The following is a 24,290-nucleotide window of genomic DNA, read 5'->3' on the forward strand; positions in this document are numbered from 1 at the left end:
TTAACTGTGTTTACTGTGTAGCATCTCAGTGAGTAGAGAATTACATGGTAAATCGCCCAATAGATGACGTTGGTATAAATACTCTTCCACTTGCAGACTGATGCTGCGGACTTCGGGGAGACGGAGGAGAAGTTGCCCGAATTTGTCAGAGTGACCCGGGTGAGTCCGTTGGGTGTGTTCCATCAACGCCCGGTTTACCCTCTCCTGGGTGTGTTCCACTTGTTGCCGACTCTGCACTGACTTCACATCTGCTCCAAACAAACATGGCAGGTATACTTTTAAAAAGTATATTGACTTATTGAAATATTTCATACATGATTGAACTGTTTTAAGTCACATCTCATTAAAAAAGTGCATAATGATGACATGAATTTCATGTATTCTTTGATCATTCAAGTCATATGCACAACAACTTGCAGATAAAAATTAATTATACTCGCATTTTTATTATCCATCATTTTAAAAATGTCAATTGTTAAAATAAGTAACAAGTCAACTAAACTAACGTCAGTGTCATCTTTAAAAGTAAACACGGGCCTACCTATGTTATTGTAGTTCCAAAACATGCCACCAGAGGGCAAGCGAGATTCGAACAACAAAATAGTTGATTGCTTTATTCGCGACTGCAGCTGTGTAACGCCTGATGACGTCTTCGCAAGTGGCAAACTTTACTGTGTGTAAATAGGAAGAGTTTTAAACCTGTAAACTTTCAACTTTTGTTTTCCTTCATCGAGATCCGCGGAAAAGGTATGTTAATCATCTCATTGTTGGTCAAATGTTTTTAAAATGTTATGCGATGTTGTTTTAGGCGTGGATAAGGATAGGTTACAATGCTAATGCTAGCGTCGTTTTGCGAGCAATGTGTTTTTCCTTTACAAACAAATTTCTCTTTCTTAATAGTTTGTAAGCGGAGGATTTTGGGAGCAATATATTAGTTGCGTTATCAAACATTTGATTTTTTCAAAGATCTATTGTAGTGGTGTCCAAATGACAATTTGTATTGGCCAACGTTTGCACTTCTCGTTTTAAACACTAGGCGTCGTGGGTTGATTGAAGTGGATTTGCTTATTTTGTGGCATTTTTATAAAAAAACAAGTGGACAATTTTCAGCCATGCAACAGTAACAGAATTAAAAGGGGTATTTTTCATTGAAGCCACATTGTTTTTTTTTAAAGAAACATGTATCTCACCAGGGTTAAAAAGCACTAAATATTTAAGACAGACAAACTCTTGTCTGTCAAATTGTAGTGCTTTAAGTTTAGACACCAAATCCTGCGTCCTGGTGACCAAAGCGCTCAGCGTGGCTCCCGCTTGCGATATAATTGTTGACATCTCGATCTGGACAGAAATTGCATTAAAAAAACTGGTCAGACCTGAGATGATCCTCATCAAGGGGTGGAGCCTATCACCTGTTGTCCCATGACCAGGTACACGCATCCCTGTTTCCCGTAGAGAACTTGTCTGCAGAGGTGGTCCAGAACCAGTAGTTCACTCCAACAACTCTGCAGGAGAACCATTTGGTCCTCCACCTTTAGAAAAAATACATGTTAGCTATATTGCTACATGCTATCTGGGGTGTTAAACCATTCACCTTGAGCTCCTTAAAAAGCGAACTATTCCTGGCCCACTCCACCAATCCAAACAGGGTCTGGTCGGCCATTTTGCACATGATGCTGAAAGTATTGAGGCGGTCATGTTTACCCCGATTGGCTTGTTCCCGTTGCAGGCTAGCTACGACTTTAGCGCATAGCTGACCCTCATCTGGCTCCCCTTCCAGGAGGCGGGACAAAAAATCAGAGGGCGGGGTCGAGGGAGGTGGTCCGGGCGGGGCGTTCCAGCCCGGCGAGGGCGTTCTTAAAGGGTAGGGGATGCTTGGGGTTTTGTGTGGTTGGTAGTGTGGGCCTGAGTTTGGGGGTGTGGCCAATTCCTCCGGGTGGAAACCGGCGAATGCCTGTTGATGCATTCCGGCGTGGGGAAATGGCGGTGGGGGGTACGCCCTCTCGTCCAAAGGCGAGGGTGATGTTGCGGATTGATGGAAAGTGTTCGGAAAGTGGTCGGCGTTGTGCATAAGTGGGGAGTAATTAGTGGTGGTAGGCCAGAGCCTTTGCGGCGTTTCCGATTGGTCCACGTAGGGCTCGCTTTTTGTCGCCGGGTAGACTTTTTGTTCTTTCATTAGCCGGTAGAAGGGTCCCAATTTGTTCCTGCCGCCTCTCATGCGGTCGGCTCTCACCGCTGTGTGAAACACAGAAGACTGTCAGTAGTTTATTCTTTTTGTTTTGATAAAAAATATTTGACCAAAAACATTGTTTTTCCAATGCAGAACCAAAAGGCTTCATAAAGTATTTTGTATTGTATTGTGTCAGGTAAGTCTGTAAGAGTCTTAATTTTACAACATTTTTGTCAATATTCTATCATTTGAAGCAGTGTTTCTCCACTTTTTTGAGCTTTTGCACACTTTTTGCATTGTAAAAACCATCTGAAATTGTTTTCATTTAAAAAATATATCGCCTAAATTCACAATAATCATCAAAGTAGTCCTATAATAGAATAAATAATCTCTAATGTTCATCATATTTTGATTTTAACCTTGCAATAGTTCCACTTTAATCTCATTATATTCATATTCAGTAGTTGGGAAACACTTTTTAATAAATGTGTAAAAAAAAAAAAGTCATGATAGTAGAACTTTAATTACCCATTTAGTCAATTTTATCACCATTCCAAAATGTCACTCCGGTCTGAAGAAGCGCGTCTTATCACCACACTATAAAGCCATCTTATGTAAACTGGGTCATTACCAGCAGTCCTGACGCTACTTTTTTTTACAACTTCTCCGATACGACGACCAACCAACACATGCGTGTCAGTGGAGCGAAATTGACCCGGCGCGGACGGGTACAAAGTTCAAACCCTTTCCGACACTTACCTTCTTTTTTCATCCCCACCGCTAGGCACTTCTGGAAGCGGCAAAAGGGACAACGCTTCCTCTGGGCCACGTCCACGGGGCAACTGCGACCCTCGGCGCAGGCGTAGCGTTTGGCGTTCTGCACCGAGCGTTTGAAGAAGCCCTGCCGACACAAAATGGCGCCGTTAAGAGCCGCCTCGATGCCCAACAGCCCGCGAGCTTTACCTTGCAGCTCTCGCAGGTGAGAAGGCCGTAGTGGTACCCCGATATTTTGTCCCCGCAGACAGGACAACCTTCGCCGGACTCGGGGTCCCTCCCGAGGTCTTGAGCTGGGTGAAAAAGTGAAAAGACTTAAGTCCAAAGACGTTGAATTTAACTTAAATTGCAGCTCAATTGGGAAGTGATAGCATTGGAAGCTAATGCTAATTGTTGCGTTGTCACTTTTTCTACACATTCTGCAGTCTGGATGTCAATGCTAGTTTTTGAGTTAATTTATGTTGAGGCTGTTAGAATGAATGTTTTGTTTTTTTTCTGGTGTAAAAACTGTTCCTTTTTAAGGTGAGTTTGGTTCGTCTCGTGTCGCCCATGGCAACCAGGTTTGTTTGCTAATTTTACCACTAATTCCAGTATTTTGTCTTCAGTGTACATTTCTAAGACACACTTACATATTAGCTTCATGTAAGATTTGGGTGTAGTTCAGATATGGGCAAACTATGGCCCGTGGGCCAAATACGAGCCCGTTAGGCTTTTTAATCCGGCCCGCCGACATTGTCCAAATATTTTTTTTCCCCCAAGATGGCGCCGTCACACGGAAGCCAGTGGCAGTAATTATGTCCACTCTTCTTTGTTTTTGGTGTTTTACAGCCCCTCTATCTTTTTTTAAATGACATTTTAATATTTCTTAATACATTCCATTTTACTTTGTACTTTATACTTTTTACTTTAATGATGAGTGATGAGTATTTTAATACCTTAATCCTATTTTTCTGTTTATGTTTCATATGTACTGTTAACGGATGCACTTTTTTATTTGTATCACATCTTATGCTGACCCCGCCCATCTGTCAAATTTTTAAAGTCAATGTGGCCCCCCCCCCCGGGCCCAAAAATTTGCCCACCCCTGATCTAGTTCACTGATGGAATTTTCTTAAACCAATACATGGAAAATTTAATAATAATTTAATAATGTTATTTAATCCAGCTAATACATCAATCAAGAAGTGTAACCCGACCCCCGTTTCATTCCCAGATGCCACTCACACGTCGAAGCCGCCGCTAACGGAACGATGTCCTCGCTACAATCGTCCGCCTCAAGTCCAAAAGCCCGCTGCCTCCCGTGGAACTCTTCCGGAACATCCATGCTGTCTACGGGCGCCACATATCCATGGGTCAAGTCTTCATAGCCTCAGGTAAGCCGGGTTGGGGGCGCACACTGCGGGAAGCCGGTCCACTGACAACTCTTTGACGGCCACGCGCGGACTTTGATCGCTAGTTGTAAAACAAAATAGGGAAAAAAAACGCCGGCACACCTAGCCTCGCTACGCTAGACCGTCAGTTGAATAGCCACCTGCTGGTAGCGCACTGTAGGGAAGGAAATATGTCATTGAGACATCTTTCTGTAGAGGGAGGGCTGATAAGATAACGATTGCAAATTGTGCTTATTCATATCTTTATTTTAGCTCCTTTGTGTTGGGTTTTGTTTATGGAGTCACCAAGGAAGTGTGTTATGAAACAGCTCCTGCCATCTTGAGAGCAATGCTATCCGAATGGGTTACGCGCTAGCGTTAGCATCTGCGCAAAGTAGCATTTTTACTAAGTTTGACTTTTATTTTTGCGTTTTTGTATCGGTAGTTATATTATTGACATTTAAATAGGCGTGTTTAGAAGGATATTACATTTGAATCGATTGTTATTGACGTTCTTAGGCATCAAAACATTTTTAATTGGACATCTGTTGCCATAAAACGCATTGCCTTTGATTTTATATATTATTATAAAAGAGAATACATACAAAAAGACCTATTAAAAAAATAAACTCGCAAAAAGGACCATTTATTTGGACACAGAGTTGAATTAAATGGCTTTGCATTTGCTTTACTGACCGTTTTAGCGACGTCTAGTGGTTAAAAGGGACTAATTTTACAAATAAATTGTTATCTAGCCATATATGTCAATATTTCAGGTCTAATATCAATCTATATAGATCCATATTGCGGAAAATCTACCCCAATTAATGTTTAGTTGAACCTTAATTGTAATAATAATACAAATGCTTGGCAATCCACTTTAATATATGACAGTAATAACATTTAGCCATATAGCACAATAGCCTTTATTGATGTCTCCACATTCGCTTATTGTTAATGTCTTAGATCTCATAAGTTTTGATCCAAAATGTCAAGATTAATTGCTAACTTGTCACTTCATCTATTGCTATATAGAAATGATACATTGAATTTTATATGCAGACCCGGTCTCCAGTAAAAACTCTTCGCTGACTTGACTTTTTCCTCTCAACGACGTGGTCGCGGCGTCCCATCGTTTAAGGGCCGTAACAGACCGGTTTTCCCTCGGCAATCACCCACACTTCGTTGTGTCTATCCAGCATAACGTTGGGGCTGCATCGTACACAAAAGAGAAGTTTTAATTCCGGAAGTAATCGTTTTCTATTAATAAACAAATTCACTAACATAGTTAAAAAAAATTGCATACAGTATTGTTCAGACTATAATTCCTACTTGGTTATAAATCATAATAGCCAAAGAATGCACAATAAAGGGGGAAAAATATTAATTGCACAGGAGTATTTTTAGGGGCAGTTTTTTTAAATTTGTCAGAAAACCAAAAACTAACTAACTAGTAAAATATGAAATAACAGATAAAATGGACGTGTTAATGTAATATATGAATTATTTTTTTACTTATGGCGCTAAAAAAATAAAATATAACAAGCTGTTGTCAGTCAGTGAAAATTACATTTTAATGTTTACATTATTTATTATTAATTATTTACATACGTATATATTTTTTCTTACATTAGATTTTAATATGTTAAGTATTTTTATATTTCATATATATATAACAAGCTGTTGTCAGTCAGAGTGAAGATTACATTTTAATGTTTAAATTATGCATTAATTTTTAATTATATGAATATTTTTTTTTAGATTACATTTTAATGTTAACTATTTTTATACCTATATAACAATCTGTTGTCATTCAAATTGAAAAAAAACTAAATAAAAAAACTAAAAAATACAAAAAAAGTGTAACTTATAGTGCGGAAAATACTAATAATTCTTTTCGCAATTATTCAAACTCAAATTTAAGAAGTAATTATATCGCAAACCACTAGAGGGTGCACCAAATCACCTGTTGTAGCCGACACCAAAGTGGCAGTCGGGTATGAAGGGAGCGCGGTTCTTCATCAGGTCGTACATCAGTTCGCCATTTTGATGCGAGTCGCTCATGGAAAACATCCAGCCGCCATAACTCCGCACGTACACGTCAAACGCCGGCATACGCTCGATGAAAACCTGCCAGACGTCGTCGGTTAAGTTAGCGCCACACGCCAAACCTCAGCCGTCGTTACCTCGTCATTGGTGGGCTTGGGGGGATTAGCCTGGCAGTCTCGGGGGAGCAAGAAGCTCATCTCGTACTCTTGTTCTTCCCAAAACCATTTCTCTTCGCCTACTTTTACTACAACCGGTGCGGTCATTTCGATGGTTTTTCCTGGAGACAAACAAAATTTGACTTTGTCGTCGTGGGTTTTTAATTAGTTTTTTTAACTTCTGTAAACAGATGATCCTAACTGACTAATTCAAGACTTTAATATGCCAAAGATTGGTCACTAAGCGGATAAAATATTATTTTTACTGGTCGAAAATGCGGACGTCGGATTTTATCGTAATTTAAACAACGTTTTCCAATAAAAATAAACTAAAAACTAATTTATTGGTTTCAACCTTTGATAAAAACAGGATATTTAATTGGAAAAACATTTTTGATTTGTTCTAATTCGTCATCTAATAAAGTAACAAATAACTAGGGCTTCTTTTTGCATGGCAACGCGCTCGTAACATAACATAAACAAATTTTAAATAAACTTGGATTACAATGCACAAACTCAAAAATAAATTAAATCTAACCTTACACTAAACTTAATTCTAATTTTGATTTAAATTCTAATACCTTTTCTTGGCTCTATTGGCCCCGCCTCCACCTTAACTTTCAGATGCAATCTATCAAGGGTAGTTTGCTTTTGTCTCGTATGTTAAATTAAGTATTTGCTCCAAATTGTACTCGTATCTCAAATTGCAGTAGACACAAACCTGCTTCATTTTCACCACAAATGTACTTGTAGAGCCGTTTGAATGCGATATAACAGGCGTAGTCCATGGAACAGGATTTCACCTTAGTGGTCACCCATGTAGAAGATCCGTAATGGCGTGCCTATAGAAAAATGCGTCATAGTAGACCATGTTAAACCATTTTATTGTTATATCTGTTGACATTTTAATTCGAGACTCACTCACTTCGTAAGTATCGGCTTTGCAGGTGACATTGTACATCAGACATTCATTTGCCTCCGTGGGAAATGGGTAATTGGAGCATTTTCTGTGGTAATAATTCATTTTAATTAATATACGGAGAAATTACCATTAGAAAATAAATAAAGAAATACAGTGCTGTGTTTTTGTTAGCATTTTGGACTACAATTTGGCTAATTCCAAGCAATTTTATAGGAAAAAAAGGCACATTGTGTATTTGGAATAAACTACTTAGGAATTATACCTCAAATTAAGGATTTGATTAAAAAAAACTGTAGTCTTACCCAACTGTTGCCTCTGTTGTGAGGAATAACAGGCAGCCAACAAGTCCTGCGAGTAGAAACCTTCGACAAAAACAGCAAAGAATAATGTTTTACTCGGAATTTTTGTAGTTTAAGTCGTGTAAATTATGAGTTTAATACTTACATGGCAACAGATTGTGTGAAGTGTCCAAAACCTGATCTTGAGCCGAGTTTTATAAAAGACCTGGCAACCACACCCTCAAAATTTAGACCATAAACACAACAATACATAAACACAACATAAGGTAAGAAACGCACTTGATACCGCGTGAAATGCAATACGGCACCATGCCATTGTTTACCATTGCCTGTTTTTTAAATAGAGATAAAAGATCGAGATTAAACTTTAGAAAATATTGAAATCTTTAGAGATGGCATATTTAAACATGGAAATTGAGTCGTCAGGCAGATTTTGAATAGGACCCCGAAAAAAGTCCATTTTTATTCAGGCAATGTCAACTTTAAAGCCAAACACTTTTAAAACTATTAACTACTAAACACTATAAAAAATATTATGTATATTTTTGAAGAAAAACAAAATTTTAATGCCTTGTTTACTGTAAAAACTTTGACCAAAAAGTACATTTTTAATCAGGCAATGTCAACTTTAAAGCCAAACACTTTTAAAACTATTAACTACTAAACACTATAAAAAAATGGCATATTTTTGAAAGAAAATATTTCAAATGACCAAAATTTTAATGCCTTGTTTACTGTAAAAACTTTAATTTATTGGACTAGCAAAACTGCTATTAAATAAAAAAAATAATATTTGTTTCAAATAATTAAAAATAATGAATAATACATATATATTTTTTTTTTTAAAGATTTTTTTGCATGATCAAAAATTATACTTTCTGTTAAGCTAACTCTAAAGACAACAGTGACCAGTCACTTTTTCCCCCAGTTGGATATACCAAAGTCCTATCCCGATAAAAAAAATAAGTGTTACTGAGGAAATCATTAAAAAAAATGCTCAAACATTGTCCCAAATATTCACACAGTATTAAGTAAACCTCCCGAAGCGTACATTGTACCCATCTGAAAGAAAGTCATGTAAAATGATACTCCCCATTTGTTAGAAGGCTTTTCTTATTCTAATTTTAATCTGGGCGATTATACAACATTTGATAGGCCCACCACCCATTTTGTACAAAGAAAATATTCTAAAAGGTTTTTTTTACTGAAATGGTGGCAAGGACATTCTGGTTGTGACATCACTAACCAGTATCTAATTTCAATAAGCCTTTTGTCACTTATAAATGCATTTGTAAAGTCACTTTTTGTGATATTTTTTAACGTTTTTAACTATTTACCTTGATATAATTTAGATGTACGTAATTGTTAATGTATCTACATAAATGTAGTATAGTTAATGGAAATTAAATCCCTCTAGTGGTCAAAGGCAGTATTTTTAAAAATGTATTTGCATTTTTTAAATTTTTGCAGTATGTAATTTAGTATATTTTTTAATCACTTATGATTTTATATTTAATCAGTATTTATTACAATTTAAAAGATTTGAATAAAATTTATTCATTTTATTTATTTTTTAATTATTTGTATAGATTTTTTTGGCCTTTTTCATAGTGGGTACAGGATTTAAGAATTTCTATTGAATTTAAGAAATGGATTTAAGAAAAAAAACAGTGGAGACATCATATACATTTTTATTTAGCAATTTCAATAACTTCTCTGGCGTCTTTTAAAAATTTTCTGACATTCCTCACCACAAAAATTCATGCGTTCGGAACACCAAGACATTTTCATGAATAGGCAGACCACCAAATTTCATCCTCATTCTTCACAATAAACTCCACTTTTTAATCTACACTTCATAACAAAGTTAATATTTCATAATCCGTCCCCTCAACGTTAAAATCCAAACAAAAGTGAACGAGATCTCTTCACCTCCATCTACAAGTTACATTCAGTCAGTCGGTTTCTCGCCTATTATCTTTATTTTTTGACATAAATGCGTTTATGTTTTTTTTTCCTTTTTTAAATTGACCTATAGGACAGCACATGCTCGCCACTGCCCGCTGAAACTAAATGCTAAGTACAAGTGCGACCCGAGTGGAACATAAAGGAAAACCTAGCAACACGGACTAGTGCAAGGGTGTCCAAACTTTAGTTTTTTTCTGCAAAATTTTAAAATTTTGAGAAGATCAAAATTTGGGTAAAAACAAAAAAAATCTGATTTTTTAAAGTGTTTAAAGGCTAAAAATGAGAACATAACCCTGATAAGGATATGTATATATAAATAATTTTGTATTTAAAATATGAGAAAATCATCCAAAATCAACTATGTACTGCATGTAAGGAATTACAGTAAATTTTAATTAAATATTAACTTTAACCACTCAAACAGAATTTTCTGACCTAGAAAATGGCCGTTAATTGCAAAAAAAGTCAAGAAAATTGTAACTAAAACTTTATCAGATTTTTTTTAAATGCGTATGTTCAATAAAATAGTGATATTTAAAAAATAAAATAAAAAAAATATGCTGAAATTGTTTCCTATATTGATTGGAAAGGGAATTAAAGTGTTAAAGTTGAGAAAACCCAATAACATGTAGGTTCGATTTTAAAAAAAAAATTGTGGGCCGTATTTAATATTTGTTTTGGGCCAACAGGTGGGCCAAGGACCGTAGTTTGGACACCAATGGACTAGTGGAATAGTATAATTTTGACAAGCGAGACGTGTACACTGGTGCATTTTGGCTAAACGGGAAAAGTGCACCTGCAAACATGGAGCAGGGTGGGGCTTATTTTTCATTTCCAAGGACAGGGAAGGACGGCACAGAGGCGGGGTTGACGGGAGGCTCTGTGAGAAATGAAGGACGGGGTTTTCCTTGGGTTATGCTGCTTCTCAGCTAGGATACTTCCACCTCCCTCTCGATCCCGACGTACTTGAGGGCGTCGGCTTGGCTGTATCTGTGGGAGGGAGACAAACGTCGCAATTGGCATGAAATATTTTGTCATTTTTACTAGCATAGCTTCAGAAAGGGTCTCTAGTTTATTATTATTACAATTATTATTGTTATTACTATTGTTGTTATTGTTATTGCTATTGTTACTGTTATTGCTATTGTTATTGTTATTGCTACTGCTACTGTTATTGCTATTGTTATTATTATTATCATTATCATTCTTATTATTATTATTATTAGTAGTAGTAGTAGTATTTTTCTTGTTTAAAAGAACTTGATTTTTTTTAACTGAGGTATTTTCATTGTAATTTGAATAGAAGGCAAACTAATTCCTATTAGCCTGCACCAAATGTTGAAAATATCAACAAAAGCCCACACAAGAAGCTGAGGTTCAGCCTGCATTATTTTGAACTACTCCTCTTGAACACTAGATGGAGCCAGTGACTTTTGAAATCGCTTCAAAACTGAAAATATTGCCAGGATAGGTATTACCTGACCGTGACTCTTACCTGTAGTCGAAGAATAGCTCCTCCCCTTGCACGATGGCCCGCTTTGCAAAGATGCCGATGCGGTGGTCTCCGTTCACCATCACCACTAAAAAAGCCCAAACGCAAGTTAGGACCTTAAAACCCTCCTAAAAATTCTAATCTCATCTTTTATCACCTTTAGCGTAGCAGTTGGGATTGACCGAGTGATTGGCAAAGCGGATTTTGTTGCCCTTCCGTGTAGCATCCACCACAAAATCTAGTAAGGAAAGAAATGGCGTCAAAAGGGGGTGCTGGAGCCTATCCCAGCTGACGAGAAGGGAAAACTTGCCATTATTCAGGTTGAAAAGGAAGCTGGACATGTATTTGTCGTAGATTCGGCCCCGTCTGTCCGCCTCGTCTTGTGAAATTAGCTATGACATGGAATTAAATTTTTATTAGTGAAAAAAACATCTACATATACACAATATTTGGGCAATGCGAGAATTATACGTACCTCTCCGCAATACTCTGAGATAAACTCGTTTTTCTGGACGGGTTCTTTGATAAAAGTCCCCCAACCTGCTACGTCAGATGGCGCCAACAGGAGGTGCTGTCGTACACAGTCAATTAGAGTATATTACTGGCCACTAGAGGCAGTGTCTAGTAAAAATGTCCATTTAAAAGTCCAATTAATACAATGTCAAGAATATCTTAACTAAAACTTTACCATATATTTTTTTTTAACCATTTCAGAGTCTACCCCGAAGTCAGCTGGGATAGGCTCCAGCACCCCCCTGCGACCCTGGTGAGGATAAAGCTCCTAGTGTTAAAGGTGAGAAATATAACAGCATTCAAGCTGTATTTAACCTTTTTATTTATCTTATTTCTATAAAAAAAAAGTGAAAATAAATTTTTGAACTTTAAAAAAAAATATATATATATATATATATATATATATATATATATATATATATATATATATATATATATATATATATATATATATATATATATATATATATATATATATATATATATATATATATATATATATATATATATATATATATATATATATATATATATATATATATATATATATAATGTACTTTTGTCTATTTCAGTGCTGAAAATCATGGTGGCTCCTTCACATTACGGCAGATTTTGGAACCGAAGAACCGCGATAAACGAGGTATTACCGCATATTGCGTCATAGCGCCCAAAACTAGCTAAAATCCACAGTTAGGTGGTTTAAAGTTGTACCTTTTTGAGGCCCCTCTGAATACTGCAATTTTTGCACGACACCACTTTGCTATCCCAGTGGTCGGCAGCGCCACAGGTCATGCAAAGGTCGGGGTCGCACTCCCTCACGGCCAGGTAGCAGGGACACTGCTTGGTGTTGCACTGGGTCTTGCATCGGCACCCCGGGAAGCGATTCTGACCTGGAAAAGTAGACGTTAGCATTTCTCAAAGTAAAGTCTAAAGGTGAAGTCTAAATTTAGAGTCAAAATTTTAAGTAAAAATCAACACAAATGTCCTAACCAATGATAGAACTCCCAAAAATAACTCACATTCATGCTCACACTGACAGAACTTCTCGCAAAAATTCTGCGTAATCACGCATGGACAGGTACTGTCACATGGGTGGTCCGGATGGTCACATGGCTGGTAGTTGTACACCTGATTGGACGAATTATCTGCAACCACAAGAGCTATCAAAAAAAAGTTAAGAGTGAAAATGTAGAAAAACCTACCTTTCTTTAGCTGAATCTTGGCCCATAACCTGCTCCACCACCAAAACATAAGCAAAAAGTCAATTAAGTCATAGAAATGGCATCCCATAATAACAAATGTCTTGCCTATGCTTCCTTTTCTTCTTCTGGGGAGAGATACCTCCGTCCTCCAGAGGGAGGCGATGAATGAGAGCTTCTTTTACTGCAAAGGCGTACACCTGGGAGACATTAAAACCCAATGCCAAATATGTCAAAACTGGCCATGGCGAGCGTGTCATTGTGCAACCCGTGGATCGCCAGCCGTTATGCAACATCCAGAAACTCCACATTTGGCCTTGTGTTTGGCATTCTTTCCAGAAAAAAACATCCTTCTCTAAACTTCAAATGGGTGTGTCAAAGTGGCGGCCCGGGGGCTAAATCTGGCCCTGCTGCATCATTTTGTGCGGTCCGGTAAAGTAAATGATGAGTGCTGAATTTCTGTTTTAGGATCAAATTAAAATGAAGAGTATAGATGTATATTACATTTCCTGATTTTTTTTCCCCTTTCAAATCAATAATTGTCATTTTTAAATCCGTTTTTCTGTGTTTTTAGTTCAAAAATCATTTTTTTAAATCTAAAAATATGTTTAAAAAAAGCTAAAATAAACATTGTTTTAGATCTATAAAAAACTGAATGTTCAGGGCTTTTAAAACAGTTGTTTTAATCCATTTATAAAAAAATAAAATCTAAATATTATATCTAAAAAGTCTTACACCCTTGGCTTAACTGCTGTAAAGTCACAGCACCCCCTAACATCTCGCGTACGATTAATAGAGTAACACCAAAAAAAGCAGCTCAGATTAAAATCCTGGTTAAAATATACAAATGTTTAAAAAGTATTTTTTATTAGGTCTTGTAAAATGTGTTATACTAGCGTGCGCATTATAGTCCGGAAATTACAGTATTTGTAAAAATCTGATATTTTGGATCCCAATTTTTCAAGTTATAATTGTAATATTTATACAGCAATCCCTACAGTTACAACAGGGTTGTTGCATATTTGGTCACATGACCAAGTATTTGACTACCCATAGTAGTTCATTACACACTATTTATGACCTCCAAGTTGACCATTTTTGTATATTTTTGTTTACCTCTTTGCAGTTCTTGGTGCCGATGAGGCGTGCAATGGAGCAAAAGTTGTTGAAGTATGTGCCGTGCAGCACCCGGAAGAGCGACTCTTCGGCGCCACTCCACTCCAAGCACGCCGCCGCCGGTTGTTGCTGCTCCGCTTCGTCTTCTACCGGACGCAATTTGGTGGGCGTCTGACAGCGGGAATTTCCTTCTGCCAAAAACAAGCAAGCAACAACAAAGTAAGTCACTTTTATTCCTTTTCCTGCTATAAAAAAAACAAAATAAATCAATGGCATTTTCTCCCTCTATGGGTATAAAAATGCCCATTCAATATCATGGTTCCGTGCCATGTATTCTGCCTAGCAACAGTTCGCTAAAGCACTTTCTTTGAGAACAAAATATTAAAATAAATAAATAATAATAATTAAATAATTTTAAAAAATCTATTTAGCTATTATGACTTCATTCTATAAATTCCACCTAGCAACAATTAGTTAAACCGCTTTCTATGAGAATATAAAAAATACATATTTAGCTATCATTCCGCCCAAGTATTCTGCCTAGCAACAGTTAGCCAAACCATTTTCTATGAGAATATAAAAAATATTTAGCTATCAGATTTATTTCTTTAAAATCCTGATCTACCTGAGGATGATGTCGTCTCGCGGTCGCTTTCTCCATCTTTGCTTTCCTCGGCGAATCCCGACGGTCCGGCGCCGACTGGTCGCGGTTGCTGTTGCTGCTGCGGCGGCGGTGGCTGCTGTCGGCGCCGTTTCCGAAACCTCCGCGAGCGCAGCATGTTCCGTTCCACGAATTCTTTGGCCCCTTCCTTCACCCCGGAATACACTTGAATGAGTGACCGACGGCGGCCAGAAAATCCAACAAAAAAGGCGCACCTGCAACAAGAAACAGTCGGCGCCGCACGGATCCGTCTCCATTCGGATTTCCTTGCTCTTCCTTTTGTAGACGTTGGGTGTCGCGTGGAAAGCTAGATGGAAACAGATTTTTCAGCCAGATAGAATTGAGAAATGGAAATTTTCGAGAGCAGTGGTGTCAAACATGGGGTCCGTGGGCCGAAACGTGGCCCGCTAAGGGGTCCAATTTGGCCCATGGGTTTAGAGCTCATTTGTAGTGTACCAAATAGAATCAAATTGTGTACACTACAGTAATCCCTCGAATATCACGGTAGACCAAAGATGGCCACGATTATCGAAAATTTGCGAAGTAATATAACTATTATAACTTTTTTTCAGTGGCAAGTCCTATTATGAGGTTTCAGCGTGGATTTTTTACATTTTTATGAACTTTAAAAAATTAATAATAATGTTTTGATTTATTTTTTTGTTCAGCCTTGGTAGAAAACGACTTTCACATTTTTATGAACTTAAAAAAATAATTAATAATGATTTAAATTATTTTTTACTTCAGACTTGGTAGAAAATGAGATTTTAACATTTTTATGAACTTTAAAACATTATATTTTTCCATAAACTAAATAGCAGAAAAAAATCGTGATAAGTAAAGTCGTGATAATCGAGGGATTACTGTACTGCACTTTTCTCAATTCCTTAGCCTTCAACAGCATCCAATAATTTAATTAAAGTCCATTAATTCACCCCTTATCCGTCAAAACAGACATCTTGCACCATAACTGCAGGCAACTCATTAATTTCGGCCCAAAAATAAATTGCTCCAACCCATATGAGACATCCTTGTCATAAACATGGCCCCCAGACACCCAAAAGTGAGTTTGACACCCCCAACTCGACAAAACCTACGATGAAGAAAGCAGTCGTATTTGAAGCATCGCCTGCAGAAGAGCGTGTGGAAGGAATGAAGCGACTGTTCTCTCTGAACCGACTTGGCGAAAGGTCCATCCAGGTTTGGCGTGCAGAGGGACGGCGTCTTGATTGGACGGCCTGGTTCTAGGAGGTCCTTGTACCTAGCGTGGTGGGGCGAAAATAGCCAGTAAGAGGCTCCCAAAATGCTTGGCTCTTCATAGCTAACGCTAAGCAACGAACCCATTTGGCATTGGGGCCATTGAGATGCTTTGTTTTGTTTCGTTTTTGTGTTTTTTTTGTCTTACTTTTCTTTCAGTTCCTCCGTGGTGCCCTTGTAAGGGAACATGGAGGCGATGGCGGTGAAGATTTTGTCGCTAGGGATCTTGCGGATACCGGATGGGTCCCGTGCTGTGTAGAAAATACATGGGGAATTAATATAGTGGATTTTATATGGGTAATTGGGATTGGGAGAGTCTAGTATGGAAAGATTTTTAAATAAATGTACTTAATTTTGCATGTAATTGGTCAATTTGTTTTGAGTGATAGTTTTAAGGCCAGTTTTACCAGTTTAGATTAATTGGATGGTTTTTTTTTTTTGAATTAATGATCAAAAATAGTTACTTGACCTTAAAAGAGAGTTTGTATAAAATATTAAGTATGATATTTTATTAATTTGTTATATTATGCAGTTTAAATATGAACATAATAATATAGGATTGTAAAATTAATGTTTGTTGGCATTAAAATACTCTGTAAATATGTTTAATACTACTGTACACTATTGGATTTTTTTACAGTTAGTACTAATTAAGAAATTCCTTAACAAAATACTACTTTGCGAGTTGCTTATCTATTTTATGTAGTCTTCCAAACAAAAAAAAAACTATTTTAAGACAATTTAGTACACTATTAAAATACTTTTGTTACAGAAAACTGTGTTTTTGACCTAAAAAAAACATGCTTGTACTGCCTAGCACTTTTAAAAATAGCATTACAAACATTGACCTAATTCTGCATTTCCTTGTACTATTCTCCTCCTATTTTTTTCTGACTTCCATCTTTTCAGAACATGTATTTATTTTCCAAACAGAAATGAACTTCAGGTTACGTTTACCGCATGTAAACAACGGTCAAGAGAAGATGACACGCTGACCGGTCACACAATGGCGACCTTGTTACATGCCTATCAAAGTCTAGCCACACTCACCCTCTACGAAACTCCTCCTCTTCCTCCGGATGAACGGCGCTTTGGTCTCCTCATCGGCTGAGCTCCGCCTGGTCGCTCGTTCTTCTTCCTTCTTTTCGGTGGGCGCCGCCATCGCTGTTTCTTCATCTTCGTCTTCCTCTTGGTCCGAGTATAAACTCAGGGCTTCTACCAGCTCCTTGAAAATCTCGTCGTTGATGAAGCCGCCTTCTAGAAGGCCATGGATTTTAAAATAGTTGGGGAAGAAAAGAAAAAAAATATATACGCACCTCTGTCACCATGGACGCCATCATAGTTGTCAATCAATTCCTCCAGGAAGGCTTCATCTTGTTCCAGAACCTCGTCGCCCATGTAGGGAATGTTATGCAGGAACGTCTCATCCTCCACCTTAAAACCATTTTTATCATATTTAGATTTTTTTTTTTATAAATACATTAAAAGCCCTAAATATTTAGTTTTTTATAAATCTAAAACAATGTTTATTTGAGCTTTTTTTAAATATACTTTTAGATTTTACAAAATTATTTTTTGAACTAAAAACACAGAAAAAATTGATTAAAAAAATGACAATTATTGATTTAAAAGAGAGTAAATCAGGAAATGTAAAATATATCTATACTCTTAACTTTAATTTGATCCTAAAACAAAATTGGCACTCGTGATTTACTTTCTCGGGCCGCACAAAATGATGCGGCGGGCCAGATTTGGCCCCCGGGCCACCACTTTGGCACCTCTGCTCTAATCAGAATAAGGAAGTGTCTATTTTTAGGCCTAATCATGTGATGCTTTATTTTTAATCCATGTGAGCCGAGCAGTGCCATCTAATAATATCACAATGACTAAATTAAGGTGTGTTTGATGCTTGCGACCTTTGACCTGTACCCATTAAAAATGTCCTATGTGTGCTTAACCATTACAAGCAATCTTTAATAACATATTTGTCGATATCGGGTCAATATTTTAAGCTTACATGCCCCAAAAAATTGTATGTCCATATTTATGAATGTCTTGTCTTTACTGTGTTATTATTCTATTAAAAATATCATATTTTTTGTGTTTTTTTTACCATAAAGTTGTGCTGCAATGGCGACCAGGAGTACATGAAGGGGATTCCCGTCACCGTCGATAGGGGTCTCATGGCAACGGCTTGACCTTTGAACCCTGGGAAGCCTGATTCGACGGTGCACAACTGGTAGGAAGACATTTTTTTTGTTTTGGTTGTGGAAAAACTCATTGACAAAAAAATCACAACATTGTATGAATATTTGTACCTTCTTTCCTGCAACAGGGCCCCCCAAACTGGACAAGGGTACCGCCTGGACCCTCAACTTGGACCATTCCTCATTGCGGATATCCGTCTGCTTTTCAATTTTAAGGCGGTTGGACATAAACACGGCCTGGAAACGGTGAGCCAAAACAAACAAACATTTAAAACAAACCAGTATTTAGTATTTTTGTTGTTGTTTTGACCCCTACCTTGACCTCTTCTGCTTTCTTCAGGCGCTTCAGCTGGCGAAGACGCATATACTCGGACCTGACCCTCCGACGCCACTCCAGAAGACTGTGCTGGGCGCCCAGGTAGGCGGACGGCGGCGGTTTTGGGGTGGGCGCGGCGGTCGGGATTGAAGCTTCGCCACTGCTTATCTCCATGGCGTTTTGATTAGATCCTGTGATAAATCATTAGTATTTCTGGTCAACTCATTCACTCATTTTGGATATTTCAGTAGTATTGACGTGGATAGACGTCCAATTTGTCGAATCTGGCGCAGTAAACTAACAGCCGAAAAATCCTAATGCTCTTTTGCAATCTAAAGTCCCTAATAAACTGTCCCGTTGCCTATTGCGTCAATGTTCCGCTTTTAACTCCTACTTTTCTGCGAAACAGTGCCCTCCTGTGGCGACAAACCAAACCAATCTCAAGAGGTAAAATAACCCATCGTATCCATTTTTAAAAAATCTACAAACGCCTTTAAAAGTCAATTCACCGTCGTCTGTTCGCTTGCCAAACGTTGAGTCACGGGGAGCACGTTGCTTCGACGAGTACACACCCACGGTGGTCTCGAGTGGGCGTGCCACGGTCCGAAGAAAAGTGCGTAGTGCGTGTGCTTGCTTTTCGTGCTTTTAAGTTGCGTGAAAATGAGCTGCGCAACATCCAACATCTGCGTCATATGCCCCCCACTCCCCCCCTTTTTCACCTGGACATCGTCCACCGTCATCGTCACATACCTTTAAATCCTTGCGTGTCAGTGGCCCGAAGGATTTTGATAGGCGATCCCGCGTGGATTCGCTTTATGGATGTGACGCAGACACGGCGGCGTCCGCATGACGACCGTTGGATGTCGGAGCGATTCCTCGGCGGCGGCGGTTGCTGCTGCTGAGCGGCGGGGACATGCTGCTGCGGGCTAACCTTGTTGTCGTGGGGCGGGGGGCGTGGAGGGTGTGGGGGGGAGACGGGGGGGGGGGGGGCGTCCACGGAGCTGCGCACTTGGCGGCGGCACGCTGACGTATTTGCGAGGTCAGGGGAGGAGATTTTATGGCGAAATTTGCAGTGAGCCGTCTGGGGAACGGAGGAAGTGTCGTGAGAGGGGCAGCTTGACTCTTTTAATGCCGGTGATCACTATGACGTGGACATTTAGAGATGATTGTTTATGAAATCAATGCGTATTTTCAAGCAGGGTGAGAAAGACGAAATGAATGGCTAATTATATGCAATCGATTCGAAAAAGTTGGGTGGGATCCAATAGTCGCTTCTGGAGGTCGTCAAAATAGTACACTTGTTCTGCGGTCGTCCTTTAGGGGGCAGGTTATGTCATTTTCCGTTTGGACTGAATAGATTCGACGTATAGGTCTTTTCAGGACAATGGTACCTTGATGTACATTACGGATAATTCAAATTTATGTCTGAAATGTGAAAAGTGATTAATTTGAATATAATTTCCTAATTTCACCATAATGCATTACGCATTACCCAGAAATTCGCAGAGGGACTTGTTTGTTAAATAATTTAAAATGTAGTTGACCAGAAATTATATCCTTCAAATTACGTGTTCTCTTAACAACAGTGCCAAATTTAACAACTAAACTAAATATAACAGTCTAATAACTAAATCGTTCATACGTAATGGAATGCACCACTAATGTTGTACCCGTTTGCCCATAACCGAATATAACCTGCAACTTTTATCGCCAACTTAAATACTAAATACAAATATTTTTATTAATAACAGTTGATGTATTAAAACATTCTCCCAAAAATAATGTTTTCACAAATACATCCACTAAACACCCCTGACGCAAATATCCAAATGGTTCCGCCCTCCCGGAACTGAAAAAAAGTGTCCTCGTCGTGTTTGGGGACCACTTTGCCTGTAACACCATTGAAGCACGCTGTTTTTTTAAAGGCAAGTAAAAGTTGTGTTCGACATCATTTCTCACGTCAAAATCATTATTGTGTACAATTCAAACTGAACATAAACCATCCATCCGTCTAAATATCAACCAGACACGCCAATATTTACAAAATAAAGAAAATATATATGACGATGCAAATGTGTGAAACGGAACTTTTAACGAAAATACGTCTCGCAACAATGTGTCTACAATAACATAAAATGTCGATTGCATGCAAACTAAAGCGTATATGAACATTTTATGGGAAATCAAAGTAGTCGGCGACAATTTTGTTTGTATACAATCAGTTTTTTTTTATTCGTAGGGTAGGAGGCTCGCTATGGGCAGTTCCTAAACGTCACATAGGAGGGCGCTGTTGAGTCTCAAATTATTTTACAGTTTGCCCAAACCATTCATGCCCAATATAATGGGTTTTACACAAATTGGCATAGTTAAGACAACTGTCATGCTAAGCTAACGTAACATTTGCCTGTTGTTATGTTTTAGACTTTCATGCATTCCTTTTTGCGTAATTACTCCATCATGATTCCAAGTATGCACACTGTTTTGTTAAGGAACTGTCAAACAAAAGCAAAAACCCAACAGGACGATCAGCATCCAAACATGGAGGTCTTATCAGCAGGAAGTTTTGATTGCACTTAATCTCAACCCGACGAGTTGCTTTGGGGAGTCTGTAACGGGGTTTATGGAATGCTCTATAGTCAACGCACTTTCTATATTTACTATATTATGACAGTTTGAAGTCATGCTAATAGAAATATGAGACATCATTTTGATTTCCTGGATGGGAACATTATGTCATGTGTAGGGTTAGTTTTTGAATGCATTTAAATTGCTGAATATTAACAAAAATATATGTTTTGCTTTGACTTTTAGGAAACAAGATGACAACCAGTGAATACAATATGGAAAAAATGCCCAAAAAGAAGATAGGATACCATCTAATAGGCACAACATGGCCAAGTTGAAAAAAATCCTGGATATTTTTGATAGGCAACCCATTCAGATGGCTTATGTTGCCAGAGATGGAGCACTTCATTCTCCCCCCATCTGGCCAAAACTGAAAAGATGGTGCGACATCAGTAGCGGCGATACTACTACCTTATCGCAGCCTCTCTGTCCTCTTGGGGAGGAAAAACGCCCATCCTAGGAAACGTGGCTTTCCTGTTATTTTATGGAGCCTTCCTGTTAAAGAAAGAAAGAAAAAAAAAGAAGGGATATGTAACCCCCCTGCTTGCTTCCAAGTGGTAGAAGGACCGAAGATGTTGGGCAACATGGCTTCTTCTTACAACAGGCGTTCCCTCATCTTTGCTGTCTGCTTTCTTCTTCTGGGTGGTAAGTACGCTGTTTTAATGTTTTTTTTTATTTAGTACATTGATTTATTAACTTTAGGACTCCTTTTTTGAGTAGTTGTGGTACTGGAGTATAGCTAGAAATTGTTGGAGTTTAATATAGTAATTGATGGATTACATGGAGTTGTGTTTTTTTATTTTTTGGGTGTTTTTTGAGGTCGTTTATTTTTGTTTGCGAAATCCAGGAATGATGTCGATAAAAATGGTCTTTTGGTCAATGATGTTTTTTTATTTGTTCCACTTTTTCAAGCCATAGAAAAGCATAACAGTATCAATTTCAATACTGATAGTTTTGTTTTTGTTTTTTCTCATTTCAGCAGCCTCATTTTCATCTGTGTGTTGTCTAGTGGATGAAAAGTTATCTGTACAGTCGGCTACTACAGCAGGTAGGAATATTTTTATTTTAAATTAAAAAGAGTAATCCTAGAGTGACTTTTCAGGAGTAAATCATGAATTAGTATGATACAATTACCAATTACCTCCTTAAAAAACATTTTTAAAATGAGCTTTTTATGAAATTAATTGTATCACAATAGTTTTTTATACTAAATAATATTTTTTGAATATTTAAATTAGGTAACACAATATTTGTAAATAACTTTTGCTTGTAAAATAATGCATAATTTAGCCAGATTGGCTCTTAACTCAAAAACTGCAAAGTCAACAAACAGGCATGTTTTACAAAGTTGTACTGTGTACTACTATAACTTATACTTCACTAAATTACATATTTTCCAATTTCATGTTGCCATTACATGCTCAAATATATCACCAACACAGCTAAAATATTTTAAAATTAATATACTTTCTTTTTTTAGCACTGTTTTAGTATGACACGTGTGTACTACTATAAAATATACTCCACTAAATTATCAGAACTATTCTCCAATTTCATGCTCAAATGTATCACCAACACAGCTAAAATAATTTTAAATTAATATACTTTCTTTTATAGCTCTGTTTTAGCCTTATAATGATGCTAGAAGGAAATAAGCCTGGCGGCCCACCAGGTTTATAAAGGCATTATTATCATTATTACTATTCAATAAAAAGTCACTATAGTAGTAATATTTTGTATCCATATAAAAAAAATGTTACTTTCCTCGCACTTTTTGTACATTTTTTTGTCTAACTGACATTTTTTTATTTCATTTTACAGCATATTACTCCACCGAAACGATCAACATGGCTTCCAGTAAGTACCTCTTTAATTCACACTAATTTCATATTCATATTCTCACACACACGACATGTTTTGAAGGACCGTCATTGCGCGTGTGTGTGTCCGTCTTCCACCCGCCAGGGAATATTTGGCGTCGCCTTCCTGAGCCAAAGTTTGCGTGCGTTTTTAAATCACGTCCAAAACAAACTCCCGGTCGGTGAAAGGTTCACAAAAAAAAAAAAAATGTGCCCCACCTGCCATGACTTCCTGGATTTTCTCCTCACTTTTGGGGCCCCCACTTTTTGGTGCACACTGTGTTGTGAAACCCGTGCGAGTTTGCGAGCGGCGCCCCTTTGCTGTTCCTCATCAACTCCCACCATCTCCTTGCCAACTCCCCCCATTGTAGCTCCGCCCCCTTCCAGAAAAGATACTTCCTGATGTCATTACTAAATCAGAAAGCGCTTCAGGAAAGCAGATGTCAAGAGTAAGATACTTCTCCTGATATTTAAAGTACTGGGAAGAAGTCTTGTACTGTTTGCTTATCAGGTATCTAAATAATCCTCTGAAGTTTACCATTTAAATTGTAGGTGTCAAAGTGGTGGCCCGGGGGCCAAATCTGGTCCGCCGACGCATTTTGGGCGGTCTGAGAAAGTAAATCATGAGTGCTGACTTTCTATTTTAGGATCAAATTAAAATAAAAAGTATAGATGTATATTACATTTTCTGATTTTCCCCTTTTAAAATCAATAAGTAATTTTTTTTATCATTTTTTCAGTTTTTTGTTTAAAAATCATTTTGTAAAATCTAAAAATATCTATAAAAAGCTAAAATAAACATTGTTTTAGATCTATAAAAAACTGAATATTCAGGGACTTTAATCCAGTTATTTTCATCCAATTATTAAAAAAATCTAAATATTTTTAGTTCAAAAATATTTTTGTAAAATGTAAAAATATATTTAAAAAAGCTAAAATAAACATTGTTTTAGATCTATAAAAAATTGAATATTCAGGGACTTTAATCCAGTCCATTTAATCCATTTATAAAAATAAAAAAAATCTAAATATTATATCTAAAATGGTCCGGCCCACATAAAATCGAGTTGGCGTTAAAGCGGCCCGCGAACCAACAGTCTGACACCCTTGATTTAAATAATCAAGCCAATCCCATTAAAAAACCCGTTTAAAATGCTAAAAATAGTTCAAATGGCTCACGCCAACTTTCTAATAGCGCCCAGGAATTAAATAATTTAATTGTACCACTCTAAAACTTTGAATTGCCCAATCTGGCAACCCCATGATACATGTCTAAATGCGCCAATACACCCGTAGTTTCGCCTCACGTGTTAATTTGCCTCTCATTTGTACTCAAAACAA

General features: G+C 37.5%; 4 protein-coding genes and 2 long non-coding RNA genes across 6 annotated transcripts in view; 2 read left to right on the plus strand and 4 right to left on the minus strand.

Moving 5' to 3' along the window:
- nr5a5 (nuclear receptor subfamily 5, group A, member 5) lies at positions 1–4,342 on the minus strand. The gene is made up of 7 exons (XM_077734371.1): positions 4,166–4,342; positions 3,131–3,234; positions 2,927–3,068; positions 1,592–2,232; positions 1,410–1,529; positions 1,191–1,338; positions 1–248 (listed from the first exon to the last, which is right to left on the minus strand). Exons 1-7 carry the CDS (start codon positions 4,263–4,265, stop codon positions 1–3), a joined length of 1,503 nt encoding a protein of 500 aa, XP_077590497.1. The 5' UTR covers positions 4,266–4,342.
- On the plus strand, positions 640–11,978 carry LOC144208493 (uncharacterized). The gene is made up of 4 exons (XR_013328885.1): positions 640–747; positions 2,952–3,146; positions 4,155–4,314; positions 11,911–11,978. It is a non-coding gene; the product is annotated as an uncharacterized LOC144208493 (long non-coding RNA).
- soul5 (heme-binding protein soul5) lies at positions 5,214–7,793 on the minus strand. The gene is made up of 6 exons (XM_077734831.1): positions 7,740–7,793; positions 7,441–7,522; positions 7,237–7,357; positions 6,498–6,637; positions 6,278–6,441; positions 5,214–5,523 (listed from the first exon to the last, which is right to left on the minus strand). Exons 2-6 carry the CDS (start codon positions 7,474–7,476, stop codon positions 5,448–5,450), a joined length of 537 nt encoding a protein of 178 aa, XP_077590957.1. The 5' UTR covers positions 7,477–7,522; positions 7,740–7,793; the 3' UTR covers positions 5,214–5,447.
- Positions 9,412–19,538, minus strand: ezh1 (enhancer of zeste 1 polycomb repressive complex 2 subunit). The gene is made up of 20 exons (XM_077734381.1): positions 19,216–19,538; positions 18,466–18,656; positions 18,261–18,386; positions 18,056–18,178; positions 17,259–17,376; positions 16,993–17,199; positions 16,091–16,193; positions 15,783–15,946; positions 14,901–14,992; positions 14,650–14,833; positions 14,025–14,215; positions 13,017–13,108; positions 12,912–12,940; positions 12,729–12,854; positions 12,421–12,599; positions 11,672–11,767; positions 11,507–11,588; positions 11,354–11,434; positions 11,200–11,284; positions 9,412–10,694 (listed from the first exon to the last, which is right to left on the minus strand). Exons 2-20 carry the CDS (start codon positions 18,637–18,639, stop codon positions 10,634–10,636), a joined length of 2,313 nt encoding a protein of 770 aa, XP_077590507.1. The 5' UTR covers positions 18,640–18,656; positions 19,216–19,538; the 3' UTR covers positions 9,412–10,633.
- The window catches only part of ramp2 (receptor (G protein-coupled) activity modifying protein 2), a 9,085-nt gene continuing 4,264 nt past the window's right edge, over positions 19,470–24,290 (plus strand). Inside the window, exons 1-4 of the mRNA XM_077734373.1 lie at positions 19,470–20,390; positions 21,277–21,735; positions 22,070–22,138; positions 22,912–22,947. Of these exons, the coding sequence (XP_077590499.1) occupies positions 21,663–21,735; positions 22,070–22,138; positions 22,912–22,947 (178 nt within the window). The 5' untranslated portion in view covers positions 19,470–20,390; positions 21,277–21,662. The remainder of the gene's footprint in view (positions 20,391–21,276; positions 21,736–22,069; positions 22,139–22,911; positions 22,948–24,290) is intronic.
- Positions 20,756–23,299, minus strand: LOC144208494 (uncharacterized). Its single transcript, XR_013328886.1, has 3 exons — positions 23,169–23,299; positions 21,502–21,585; positions 20,756–21,071 (listed from the first exon to the last, which is right to left on the minus strand). It is a non-coding gene; the product is annotated as an uncharacterized LOC144208494 (long non-coding RNA).

The sequence above is a fragment of the Stigmatopora nigra genome, chromosome 15 (assembly GCF_051989575.1).
Source record: "Stigmatopora nigra isolate UIUO_SnigA chromosome 15, RoL_Snig_1.1, whole genome shotgun sequence".
In the NCBI taxonomy this organism is placed as follows: domain Eukaryota; kingdom Metazoa; phylum Chordata; class Actinopteri; order Syngnathiformes; family Syngnathidae; genus Stigmatopora; species Stigmatopora nigra.